The sequence below is a fragment of the Lactuca saligna genome, chromosome 4 (genome assembly GCF_052625555.1).
Source record: "Lactuca saligna cultivar CGN05327 chromosome 4, ASM5262555v1, whole genome shotgun sequence".
Taxonomy (NCBI): Eukaryota; Viridiplantae; Streptophyta; class Magnoliopsida; order Asterales; family Asteraceae; genus Lactuca; species Lactuca saligna.
The window spans coordinates 46,334,973-46,347,021 of record NC_136420.1 but is presented as its reverse complement, the minus strand read 5'-3'; the positions used below and the strand labels follow the sequence as shown (position 1 = coordinate 46,347,021).

The 12,049-nt window shown below is 36.8% G+C and overlaps 1 protein-coding gene across 3 annotated transcripts; it reads right to left on the bottom strand.

The window, feature by feature from the left end:
* Nucleotides 1-6,072: 6,072 nt before the first annotated feature.
* LOC145041762 (TMV resistance protein N-like) lies at nucleotides 6,073-11,748 on the bottom strand. 3 transcript variants are annotated; one of them, XR_013680382.1, is made up of 6 exons: nucleotides 11,151-11,748; nucleotides 9,836-10,931; nucleotides 9,435-9,740; nucleotides 8,028-9,329; nucleotides 6,764-6,922; nucleotides 6,073-6,395 (listed from the first exon to the last, which is right to left on the bottom strand). XR_013680382.1 is itself a non-coding variant. In XM_078989934.1 (4 exons), the coding sequence occupies exons 1-4, from the start codon at nucleotides 11,612-11,614 to the stop codon at nucleotides 8,133-8,135; spliced, it is 3,063 nt and encodes a 1,020-aa protein (XP_078846060.1). In that variant the 5' UTR covers nucleotides 11,615-11,748; the 3' UTR covers nucleotides 7,449-8,132. The 3 variants fall into 3 exon arrangements, 1 of the variants encoding a protein (XP_078846060.1); XR_013680381.1 differs by having other exon boundaries at nucleotides 8,035-9,329; XM_078989934.1 differs by lacking the exons at nucleotides 6,073-6,395; nucleotides 6,764-6,922 and having other exon boundaries at nucleotides 7,449-9,329.
* Between the last annotated feature and the right edge of the window lie 301 nt (nucleotides 11,749-12,049).

The following is a 12,049-nucleotide window of genomic DNA, read 5'->3' as shown; positions in this document are numbered from 1 at the left end:
ATTTTCCTTTTCAGGAACCATCATTATGCTTGAATTTTAGAATGAGGGGTGTTTTATCAGTTTTGACTTTCAGCAAGTAACGAGAGTTCCCAAAGGTCGGAAGGTCATAGGTGTAAGCTAATTCGTTCAAACCAATACTGAGATCCATGGAGTGGTTCAGTCGATCGGTCCAATAGAGGATCTTCCAAACCACTGGCATGGCTTGGATATACAAGATTTTGGTAATCTCAATGAACTCAGAAATAATCATGGGAAAGGGGTAAGAAAGACCTAGGGTAAAAGGGTACTTGGGAAAACAAGCCAAGAGGAAGAAACAAAATTCGGTTGGATCCTTGCATCAAAAGCTCTAAAAACGGTACCAGCGGGAAACGCCCCAGCCGATTTCAGGGCTTAGATATTATTTTCATCGAAAATACAAGTTTTCTCCTAAGAAAAGGCCTTCTGATCAATGAAGTCATCATCAATAACGACGATGACGTTGGCACAACAGCGAGTTACCTTTTTACCCATGAGTAAAGACGAAGAAAGACAAGAAGAAAAGCAACGAAGATAGTACCTTCAATGGTATTCGATGAACATCTAGAGGGAGCTGAAAGAGTAAGGCTAACAACAGAAGTCTGAACATCCTATTTATACAAGAATCATGATAAGGTAAAAGGGTGATTTGATAGATTACTTTAACGGCTAGAAATCTATCAGTTAGGATTCAAATTACCATACCCGTTAGAATTTCAGAATCTTTATTTTCTCTTTTCATTTTAAAATTATACCTTTAAATATTTTAAATTAACCTTGATATTTCGAAGGTATAATTTGGGGGTAATTGTTAGGGCCAAGATCATCAACCCTATTCAGGATCCCAAACCTTTCTTAGGATCCTGATTATTATTATTATTATTATTATTATTATTTCCTAACACTGTTAACTGTCATATTTCTATTTCTTTATCTCACATGTGTAGAAATGATCAATAAGATACTTATTCTTAACGAAGAATCACTTCAACTAGGATTAATATCTGAGAATACCAAGTCAAACAACATGCATATGCTTATTCAAGAGGATCCGAAAAATATCAGATTTATTGTTTCTTAGTTTAAACTATAAATACACCTGTATTACACTCATTACACACACAATTAACTCTACTATTACATTTGTACTCTTATTATCTTCACCATTTAAAAAGCAACAAGGCATGTGATCATTATCACCTCCTAAGGTTTTATGTCGGAGATCCTATAAAGGATCAAGGGTTGTCCTTGTAACTCACTTGTCTCACTTTGATCACTATTCGACATTTGCATTACCTCAAACACCACAACCTCTCATACAACTTGGTTAAGTATTACTTGATTAATTTTTGACCAAAACACTAATGATGCTTTGAAATTTCTTTCGAAGTATCTTATGTCATTCCATCTCAGAACCTGATAATTCTAAGATTCTCTTAAACCATCAATAAATGAATTTTTAAGGTTATCATTTATGAGTTAATTCCGAAACGTTTTCTCATGATAATTTGAAACGGTAATTTCTCTATGATTATCCTCTTAAGTCTCTATAAACATGCTTTTGACATGCATCCAAATAAAATACCGAGTGTTTCTGAATCGAATCAACGGTTACCCAAATTGAAAAAATATATGTCTCATCTCGTGGTTACAAACTAATTGAAAAAATATATGTCCCATCTCGTGGTTACAAACTGTCACGTAGGAAGGTCTTTTAGACTTATGCATTTAATGCAATCTGTTTCCTTATTCCAGTGCCATCATTCTTACTCTTCGACCCGACCCGAAAACTTACACATATAAAAGGAATTTGAATGCTAACTGTTCCCACTTTTCTCAATTTGGCTATCGTCTTCTTAGAACTTTTAATTGTACTCTCATTGTTCTTCAGTATTCTTCAAAACTTCATCAATGGTGTCTCAAATCACCAAACCTATAACCAAGAAGACATTATCAAAGGGTTCTGCTTCATCTTCTTCGACTGAACCTATCCTTAGGGAAACCACTCAACTATTTTCCCTCGATCCTATGGACTATGACAAGTCTATTAGGATCATGGTCGAGTTCATCTCTAGACATCCTATCGCGATTCCTCTCACCAAAATACCAAACCCTAACTTCCCTCGTAGACTGTTGTATAAAGCCGCTATTAGTTCCCTCGATAAAGTTTGGTGGCATTTCCTAGAAATGTTGAAATCCATGTGGTAAATTGACATTTTTTGTGACAACATCTCATCGCGTAAACATTTAAGTTATACAAAAATAAAGTATTAAATGCTTATATCCACACACCTCATCGACGTAGGTCTTCTTTGTAATTTTTTTTACACCTACAACAATGACAACCATTGGTTTCTTTACACGCTAAACTGAATTTGAAAATATTAATTTACACCAAATTCTCATAATACTTTGAAAATTTTGAAAATATCAGGAGTCTAATAAAAAACAATCATTCAAAATGTAATCCAAAACAATTTAAATTGTAATATAAAAAAATTAACTACCTTCATTGTCAAAAAATTATCACCATCATTCTCCTAAAAATTTCATTATCATTGTTTGCCTCATTGCTTGTTGTGACAGATGAAAGAGAATTTGACGCTTATGCATGCATCTATGGGGTTGCCGGAGGTAAACGGTGGTGGTTTGGTATTGTAACGCCTTGTTTCGATTTGTTCTCAGTTAGGGGTTGGATAAGGTAATTCGGATAGTTCAGGTATTCGGTTTGTGTTTTGGAATCTAAGGGCACTTTGGTAATTTGTCAGCTCGGAATTTTATGGACACCGGATGTTCGTTCGGGATATCATATGACGAGTATGAATTTATAATAGTATAGAGCGTCTCGATACCTTTTCAAGGATATATAGATGGTCGAAATCAGAGTTGTACCGATAGAGTTATGGCCTTTGGAAGAATTAGGGTTTGGGGAAAACCTTAGTACGCGGGGCGTACTAGGGAAGTACGTGGGTCGTACGGATGTGAAGCCGGTTACACAAGGCGTAGTGTAGAGTACGCGCAACGTAAGTGCGAGGTTTGGGTTGGGCTACGAGACCTTGTACGTTGGGCACACGATGGCAGATTGAAAACCCTAATTTTAGGGTTGTACCCTATATAAGCATTATGTTTGCCTCTTTCTTCATTTCCGAAGTCATCCCCCACTCTCTAAAACCCTAGAATTCATCCTTAATCCTTCTTGGTGGCATCTTGAGCTTATGGTGTCCACTTTTGGTGTATTTGGTCCATTTCTATGAAGATGGAGCTTGGTGCAAGGATGGGAATCAAGGAAGAGCTTATGGATCTTACTTATGTGTCTCATATCCAGCTTGTTGGAGGTAAAAAGCTTTGAAATTGATCATTGATGTCTTAGATCTACCATTTATGAGTTTTGGTTCATTTTGGTCCCAAGAATGAGATCTAATGGTCTTGATTCCATTCCATGAGCTATAAGTTGCCCCTCTTAGTGTTTCTAAGGTTCAAGGTCCATAAAGTTGGCACCTTTAGAGTTTAAATCCATCTATGCATGAGTTGGGACCATTTTCATGATAGTAGAATGTTATATTTTGAGTTTGGGTTCATTTGGGGCATTCAAAGTCACCAAGTTAGTGACTTTATGGATCTAGACATTGTTTAGGACTCAGATCTGTGGTTTGAACCTTTGGACTACGCATTAAGTGCTTAATGGAAAAAATAGGATCAATAGAGGAGTACGTTGGGCGTACAACCATGTACGCGCAACGTAAAAGCCATCAAGAATGTACGTGCAACGTACAATTGGGTATGCCCGACGTACTCAGTCAGAATAGACTTCGCAATTGTGGGCCTCGGTTTGGGCCATTTCTTGGACCTAGTTGTTGTGGGCCTTCGTGGGTCATCTAAAAGCAGGCTTTTAGACTAAGGAAATTATTGGGCTTTAGGGTAAGGCCCATTTTGGAGAGGTTTGTGCCTAATTTGGAAAATTAGGCCATAAGTGGGCCATAATTGGGCTTTGGATAATTATCGATTAATGGGTCATCAGAATGCAAAGTGTATTGGACTAGAAAGAATGGTTGGGCTTTAAGGTAAGCCCCATGTAAGGGGTTTGGGCCTAATTTGGAAAATTAGGCCATTGGTTGATTTATTTGCCTTTGGGCCTTTCAGATTGTGAGTCTGGGTCTTAGTTTTGGACAAGGCTAGGTTAGGAGTAAAATGGTCTTTTTACCCCATGTAGGGAGTTGTGGTTATGGATTTTTTTTCTATATGATTCAGCAGTGCGATGTGAGTCTTCTCACTATATCTATGGGTCAAAGGCACCAATGCCGTCCCATTTCATGTTATGTGGTATGCTAATTGTCTCTGTGATACTTGAATGGAAGACCCCGGGGGGCAACCTGTGGCAGTTGGATATCAAACCATGGGGGGAAGCCTATTGCATTCTAGGCAAAAACCATGGGGGGAGCCCATGACATAATTGATAAAGACCATGGGGGAACCCATGGCAACTATATGTATGTGCATGATAATCTGTGGTTGTATGTGGTATGGTATTTTGGAAAACTCACTAAGCTTTGTGCTTACAGTTTTCAGTTTATGTTTCAGGTACTCCGGTTTTCAAATGGAAGAGCTCGGGATGATTGCAGAGCACACACCACATGATTCCGCTTTTTGTGAATTACTCTGGTTTAATGATGTTTTTGCTAAATATTGGTTACTTTGGTTTTATGGAAACAATCTGTACTAACGATTTATTAATCTAAAAACAAAAAAATTTATGTTCTGTTTTTCGGGATGTTACAGATACACGGTGGTGGTGCAGGTGATAAACAATACCAGTGATGGACCAACCATAAAAGAAATTAAAATGATAGGGACCATTCGTGTAATATAGAATAACTAGTTACCAAAACCTATTAAAAACTAACAAAAGTGACTTCGTAGACATGTAAGTTGTAAATTTAATAACATATTACGCAAAATAATATGAAAGAAAAAAAAAATAATGACCAAATCGAATCAAATGCAATAGTTGGTTGTGCTTAGGGGTGTTCACGGTTCGATTTTTTCAGTTTTTAGCTCAAACCGAAGCCAATCCGTTAGTTACGGCTTTTTTTCAAGTGAAAACTGAAGCCGGACTGTTTAAAAATTAAAACCGATTAAATGCATTTATATACTTCAAAGCCGACTCCAACATCAAGTAAGTCAAATTCCACCTAATGGAAACATCTAAACAAACAGTTCCAATAACATTTAACTTTTCTATCTTCACACATTCCTTGAACTTAGCCATTCTTGAAGACGATGATTTAACATACCTCACAACATTTCTAATAACTTAACTGCATGATCATAATCTTTTAAACCATCACACACAATCAAGTTTAACACATGAGCACAACACATATGCAAGTATTGAGCATCTAAAACCACATGTCCCCAATTTTGTATTTTCTTTTCCAGAAAAGAAATAGTTGTATCATTAGAGCTCGCATTATCCATTACATTGATTGTAAAAACATTCTCAATACCTCATGTAATTAGACAACTCTCAACCATTTTACCAATTGTGTCACCCTTATGATTAGAAATAACTTCAAAATTTCAAAATCCTTTTATGCAATTTCCATTCTACATCAATGTAATGGACTGTTAAAACCATATAATTGATGTTTTGACTTGAAAATCCTTTTATGCAATTTTCATTCTACATCAATGTAATGGACTGTTAAAACCATATAATTGATGTTTTGACTTGAAGTTCATGCATCATCAGTTGTAAGACAAACAGATTGTGAAGATTTTCATAAAAGCTCTTTCAAATTATTCTTTTCATCCACATATAGATAAGATATCTCTAGCAATTGTAATCCGATTCGTAACTCTAGCTCGGGTCGAACTACACTACAAATATAACGAAAACCTTCTTTTTAAATAAATCGAAATGGTAGTTCATCAATAATAATAATTTTAGAAAGAGCTTTTTTATCCAATTCCTTTGTAAAACGACCAAATTGTAAGTTTACATCCTTACCCTTTCCAAAAAAAAAATTATAGTTTGTTTTTATCTACTTGACATTTAAGTGGATCAAACTTGTATAACTTTCTCAAATGATTTAACATAGCACTATTACCATGCTGACTTGGTTCATACACATAGCTTTTCTTACAATGAATACATGTGGTGCGTGTTCCTTCAGGTGGAACTGGATCCGGTTTTTTGAAATGTTGTCAAACAATAGACTACTTTCGTCCCTTTCTTTGGTTATGATCAGGAGCACCTCCATTTTGCTCCACATCAACGACATCATTTACATCAATATCTTTCACATCATCATCATCATCATCAATGATGTTCACAGGTTCACTAATTGGAATGTTGATATTATCTTTATTCATTTAAGGACCTGGACCAAAACAAGTGAAAACGCAGCAAACAAAAAATCAGATCAAACAGAACCAAAGATCAACAGTTGAGTGACTTGATTCAAATACAATAAAAAAGAATTGCATTATGAACCGTTGAAAAATATCTCAAAAAAAAGTGCAACAAAAAATTATGTTAACCATTCAAATCAACAAAAACAAATTAGTAATTCTCTAAAACTGTGAATATGTGATGTTACTTTGATAACCATTTCAATGAGTAAAACCGCAGAGAACCATAATATTGAGTGTGAATCAAAATCTAAACACATAGAGCCTACAACTTTGATATCTAAATGAATTAATAATCGATTGATAGTGTATTAGCTTTTATCAGAACATAACATACCTTAACAGAGAATGAGCGACGAAGCTGTAAGCTGGAAGAGGAGTTGTTGCAAGTGGAGGCGGCGCTATTGCAAGCGAAGGAGGAGCTGCAGTAGACGGAGGCGGCGAACGGCGCGGTGTATTCGTGTTTACCAATTACAAATTAAGATTGGGCTAGACTCTGGAGCAGTTAAATATTGTGGGTTATAATTTTATTATCTAATATCTATATATAAAAATTAGTATTTAATACAACAAATACAATTATATATAAAAAAGTAATATATATATATATATATATATATATATATATATATATAAACTCTACGGTCCGGTACGGTTTTTATACGGTTTGAAATCTTAAAAACCGTAAGCCAAACCGTTCACTACGGTTTGAAAATTCCAAAACCACAAGCCAAACTCTAAAGAAAAATATAAACCGTAAAACCAAACCGATGACCAATTTGGCCGGTTTCACGATTTCAAACTGAACCGCGATCACCCCTAGTGCTACAATGTGATTTTCCCATCCTTTTAACCTCAAACAATAAAAGAAAGGAGTGACAAAACAGGAAAAAAAAACAATATCAAGAAAGAAAGAAATACGCAGGTCTTCAAAGCTTTATAATGTTACAAAGTAGTAAGTATAATGCTCTTTTAAGATATTTTAATCTTTAATTTCTATATGCAAAAATCTTGAAATCATGTAGAAAATTTGCCGTAATTATTTTCTCCAGGTTCTCCCCCACAAAGAATACAAAATTTCAATTTACACCCCTTAACAAAGACCTCCCCTTCAACTCCCCACACTTTTCCCATTTTCCACATGCTGCAAAACATTGTCAACAACAAATACCCTCCTGATTGATTTGGTTTAAAATCTAATACTTTTTGTCCTATTTTACTTGCATGTACATCATCACCATGTAACCTGCCAAACACCTAACAGTGCACCTAAAACAACACCATCTCACATATCACGAGGCATTTGGTCAACCACTTTCAGAGACAGTCAGTATTTCCGATGAATCTAAAAAACAGAATCGAACAGAGAAAGAGAGATGGAGGGAAGACGTTTTGGTGTTTTCCGGTGGATCTAAAAATAGAAACAGAAACTAAGAGGGTGGGATCGAGCTCAGATCGACAAGAGAATGGTGGTGGCAGCAAGGTTTCAGTTTGGAGTTTTAAGTGTAGTAGCATTGTATTTTCTGATTCAAGTATTGTCGGATCAAAGTTCAAAAATTCGATCAAAATAAAACAGTTTATAGAAGAAGAAGAAGAAATACTTCTTACAACAGTTCTCTGTGAATTGGCTGCTGCTCTGGGTGCCTGTGTTATTCATGATTTGTATGTAGCAGAAGATTTCAGATTCTGATGCGTCTCTATCTTGGTCAGAAAAACACAGGATTGAATTCAAGAAGTGATATGGATCCAACAATACGCAGGCCTTTCAAGGAAGAAATGCTGTGTGGAAGACGAGTTATTCCTGTACACTTTATATTTAACTCTTCTAAACACTCTAAACTTCCAAGTTCCTCTGGCAATTTCTCCACCTGATTGCAAAAGGGGAGATCTAAATATCTCAAACGTTTCATCTTACAGATGCTGTTTGGAATATGCTCTAGAGAGATACACTTTGTTAGGATCAGCTTCTCTAAACATTCCAACTTGCCAAGATCCTCAGGTAACTTCTCAAGAAGCACACAAGATTCAAGTTCTAGAGATTTCAAATGCTTCAACATGCAAATGCTATCCGGAAGACATCTAATACGTGCAGACAACAAATTTAGCTTCTCTAAACATGCTATTTGGCCAATATCGTCGGGTACCTCCTCAAGAAGCAAACAAGATCTAACTTTGAGAGATCTCAAACGTCTCAACATATAGATGCTATCTGGAAGACGTCTAATACCTGTGGACAACAAACTTAGCTTCTCCAAACATTCTAATTGGCCAAGATCCTTGGGTAACTCTTCAAGAAGCCGACAAGATTCAAGTTTGAAAGATCTCAGATGCTTCAACATGCATATGCTATCTGGAAGCCGTGTAATATGAGTAGACAACAAGCTTAGCTTCTCCAAACATTGTAACTGGTCGAGGTCATTGGGCACCTCTGGAATACAGCCATGGAATGTAAGTTCTCTTAGGTGTTTTAAACCACAAATGCTTCCTGAAACACTCTCAAGTTTTGTGCAAGGCTGAAGATTTAGAGAGACACTCTTTTGACCATTTTCGGTCGATGGGGGATGTTTTTCAAGATAAAAACAGGTAAACTGTAGCTTTGGCAGATTATCACGGGAGTACCTTGGGAATTTTCCCAAGGACTCCACAATCACGTCTAGCTTAGGTAAAGAAAGAAGCTGAAGCTCAAGCGGTTCCAATTGTTTGATAAACGAAAAAGATCTGAACCTTGAGCAACCAATTAAGTTCAAGTATACAAGCTTTTCTAGAGATCCAGCAGGCGCTTGAAGTTCTCTCAAATCATAACATCGATTAAGGTTTAACCTCTCAAGATTCGGAGTCATATCAAGGTTGAGGGTCCTCAACTTTGAGAAACTAAGGTCCAGGAACCTGAGCTTCTTAAGAACCTGTCATATGCAAAAAAGAACAAATATAAGATAAGATGAGTATTGCAGTATGAATGGACATCATTTAAATGAATCATCATGCAAAAGACATATCAACCGTTGTACCTTTCTTTCCCCGCTTTCCCAAAGTTTTGTGATTCTGCTGCTAGGCAGTTCAAGTCCAACAAGGTTATTTGCTTTAAATGCTTGTGGTAAAGACAAAACAGGGTAACCCTCCCAACTCAGAAACTGTAACGCATTTGGAAAGTATTGTTTAACTTGATCAAACTTCCGATGGGTACCAAAATAGTCATCATCTATCTCAGAGAGCAAAAGAACTCTAAGTTTCTGCAGATTTCCAAGCCCTTTCATAACGATTTCAGGACTCAGTTCCACCTGCTCCAGTCGTATACACGTTGTCGCATCAGTACCCTATAATAGTCCAAAAGCAGCCACCATAAAACTTGTGTCATAACTAATGAAAATGTGTTAGTTTTCTCCAAAATACAAGTAAATTTTATCCTTACCGCATTACGGGACAGCATATCTTCAATTTCCTCGCGAATCCAGAGCCGGCTGTGTTTGTTGGGCTCACGGGGGTGCGATCGCCGAACGATATTCCTGCCCAATTCTTCTATCCTGTCATGCATGCTCAAACGCTGATTTGAGATACTTATGAGAGATTTTTGCTCAAGTACTGTTAAACCATATATAGCATGTAATCCACAGCTTTCAAGTATTCTAATTGCATCCTCTTTCTGCAACCCCTTCATGAAACATGCAACATCTAGAAATATTTCCTTGTGATCATCCTCTAGGCTGATATAGCTTAGTTCCAATTTTTTTAGAGTTTCTTGACTCGGAATCGTTTCTAGTCTTGTTAGTGCATCCATCCATAGAAACTCTTCTTTACCACGCAGAAACGAACCCAATACTTTGATCGTTAGAGGAAGACCAGCAGCATAATTAACAACTTTCTTTGACAGCCCTTCATACCCTTGAATTGGAATAGATCGCCCAAATGCATGCCTACTAAAGAGGCAAATTGCTTCCTCATCCGACAAGAAACTGACATTATGAATCATATTCACTCTGTGTGCTGTCAGCACTTGCTTGTCTCTTGTTGTGATGATGATTCTACTTCCGCCCTTAAACCAATTAGTTGCACCGGCTAACGCCTCAAGCTGGTCAGCATTATCAACATCGTCTAGAACAACAAGAACTTTTTTACCAGGAAGACGCATTTTCATCATGTGTTTCCCGTCATGAACACTGCTTACATCCATGTCTTCATCCTTAAATATATCTAAAAGGACTTGTTTTTGCAACCAACGCATACCCGACACTCTTGAAACTTCCCTGATGTTCTCTACAAAGCTTTTACCTTCAAAATGAAAAGATACTTTATCAAAAATAGCTCGGGCCAAAGTTGTCTTCCCAATGCCCCCCATCCCCACGATCCCTATCATGCGAACATCATTGTTCCAACCAAGCCCTAAAGATGACTCCAGGTCTAGCATCCGGGGTTCCATGCCTATTAGATTTTCATCATTGCTCAAATAAATAGGGCGTAACTTGAGTAAAATTTGTTCAACAATTTCATTGATGACTTCAGCTTCTTCCCTGTAGAGTAAAAAAGCTTTCTCAAGATCCCACATCAAAAATTCGTTTTAGGTCTATAACATACAATCCTCTGCCTAGTTATTCCATGTTTCATCTATCTAGAAGACTCAATTTTGAGTTATAATTTGACAATACAACATGAAGATGACCTCTCTACATCACTAGAAATACACACACCAAAGAATAGTAATGCAGATGTATGATTAAGAAATTAGGTACCTGTTTCTCATATCCCACCCAACAAGATGCCCCGCTTCTTCCACCGCCTCTTCCCATTTTCCAACCTCTTCGTTGCTATGCTTCGAGAAGGCTCCTCCAACTTCCCCAATTTGTTTACGGATTTCCGACAGATCCACGTCATAATAGATTGGGTAAGCAATATGTTCGATCTTTCTCTGGCACTCCATAATCTTTTCAAGTTCCTTCAAGCACCAAGACGAAGAAGCATAGTTTTTGGAGAAGACAATGATAAAGAGCTTTGACTCTTCAATTGCTTTGAATAACTCGTCTATCTGTTTTCCTTTCTCAAATTCCTCGTTATCCCTGAAGGTGGGAATACTTAGCTGCTTAAGAGAACCGTAAAGACGATCAACAAAGGTCCTACGTGTGTCCACTCCTCTAAAGCTCAGAAACACATCATACTTAAAACTCTTCTGATTGGATGATGTTGAAGATAACGCCATTAAAATCCTCTGAAAAGGTCGTCTTATATAAATCGAAGCTTTCTTTGGGAAATTCCTAAGAAATAATTGCAAAGAGACTACGAATTAGACGCGTATGTGTGAACCACACAACATAATAAGCCGCAAGGAAGATCGGAGGAAGTATGAAATGGGTGAGATGTGACAGCCCCTGGATACTTCCTTTGCTATTAGACAAAATTGCAAAATTGGTCCAGTGGTTAGGTCGAAGTTGCTTTTTTTGGCCAAAAAAATTTAGATTAACATTTATGTCCAAAGGTTTTCATTGTCTTGCCACTTTAGTCAAATTTACTTTAAACTTTATTGTAATGATGATTTTGTCTTTGTTTTTTGTTTTTTTATTTATTAAAATACTTTTATAATTATTAAAAGAAAAAGAAAAAAGAAACTCTCTCTCTCTCTCTCTCTCTCTCTCTC

What these genes read in the sequence shown, in the direction of transcription:
- LOC145041762 (XM_078989934.1), bottom strand. Translation starts at nt 11,614, where the DNA reads ATGGCGTTATCTTCAACATCATCCAATCAGAAGAGTTTTAAGTATGAT. An exon ending in GGGTGGGATATGAGAAACAG is followed by an intron (nt 10,932 to 11,150) that starts GTACCTAATTTC and finishes TTTACTCTACAG; the next exon opens with GGAAGAAGCTGAAGTCATCA. An exon ending in GGGAAAGCGGGGAAAGAAAG is followed by an intron (nt 9,330 to 9,434) that starts GTACAACGGTTG and finishes TGCATATGACAG; the next exon opens with GTTCTTAAGAAGCTCAGGTT.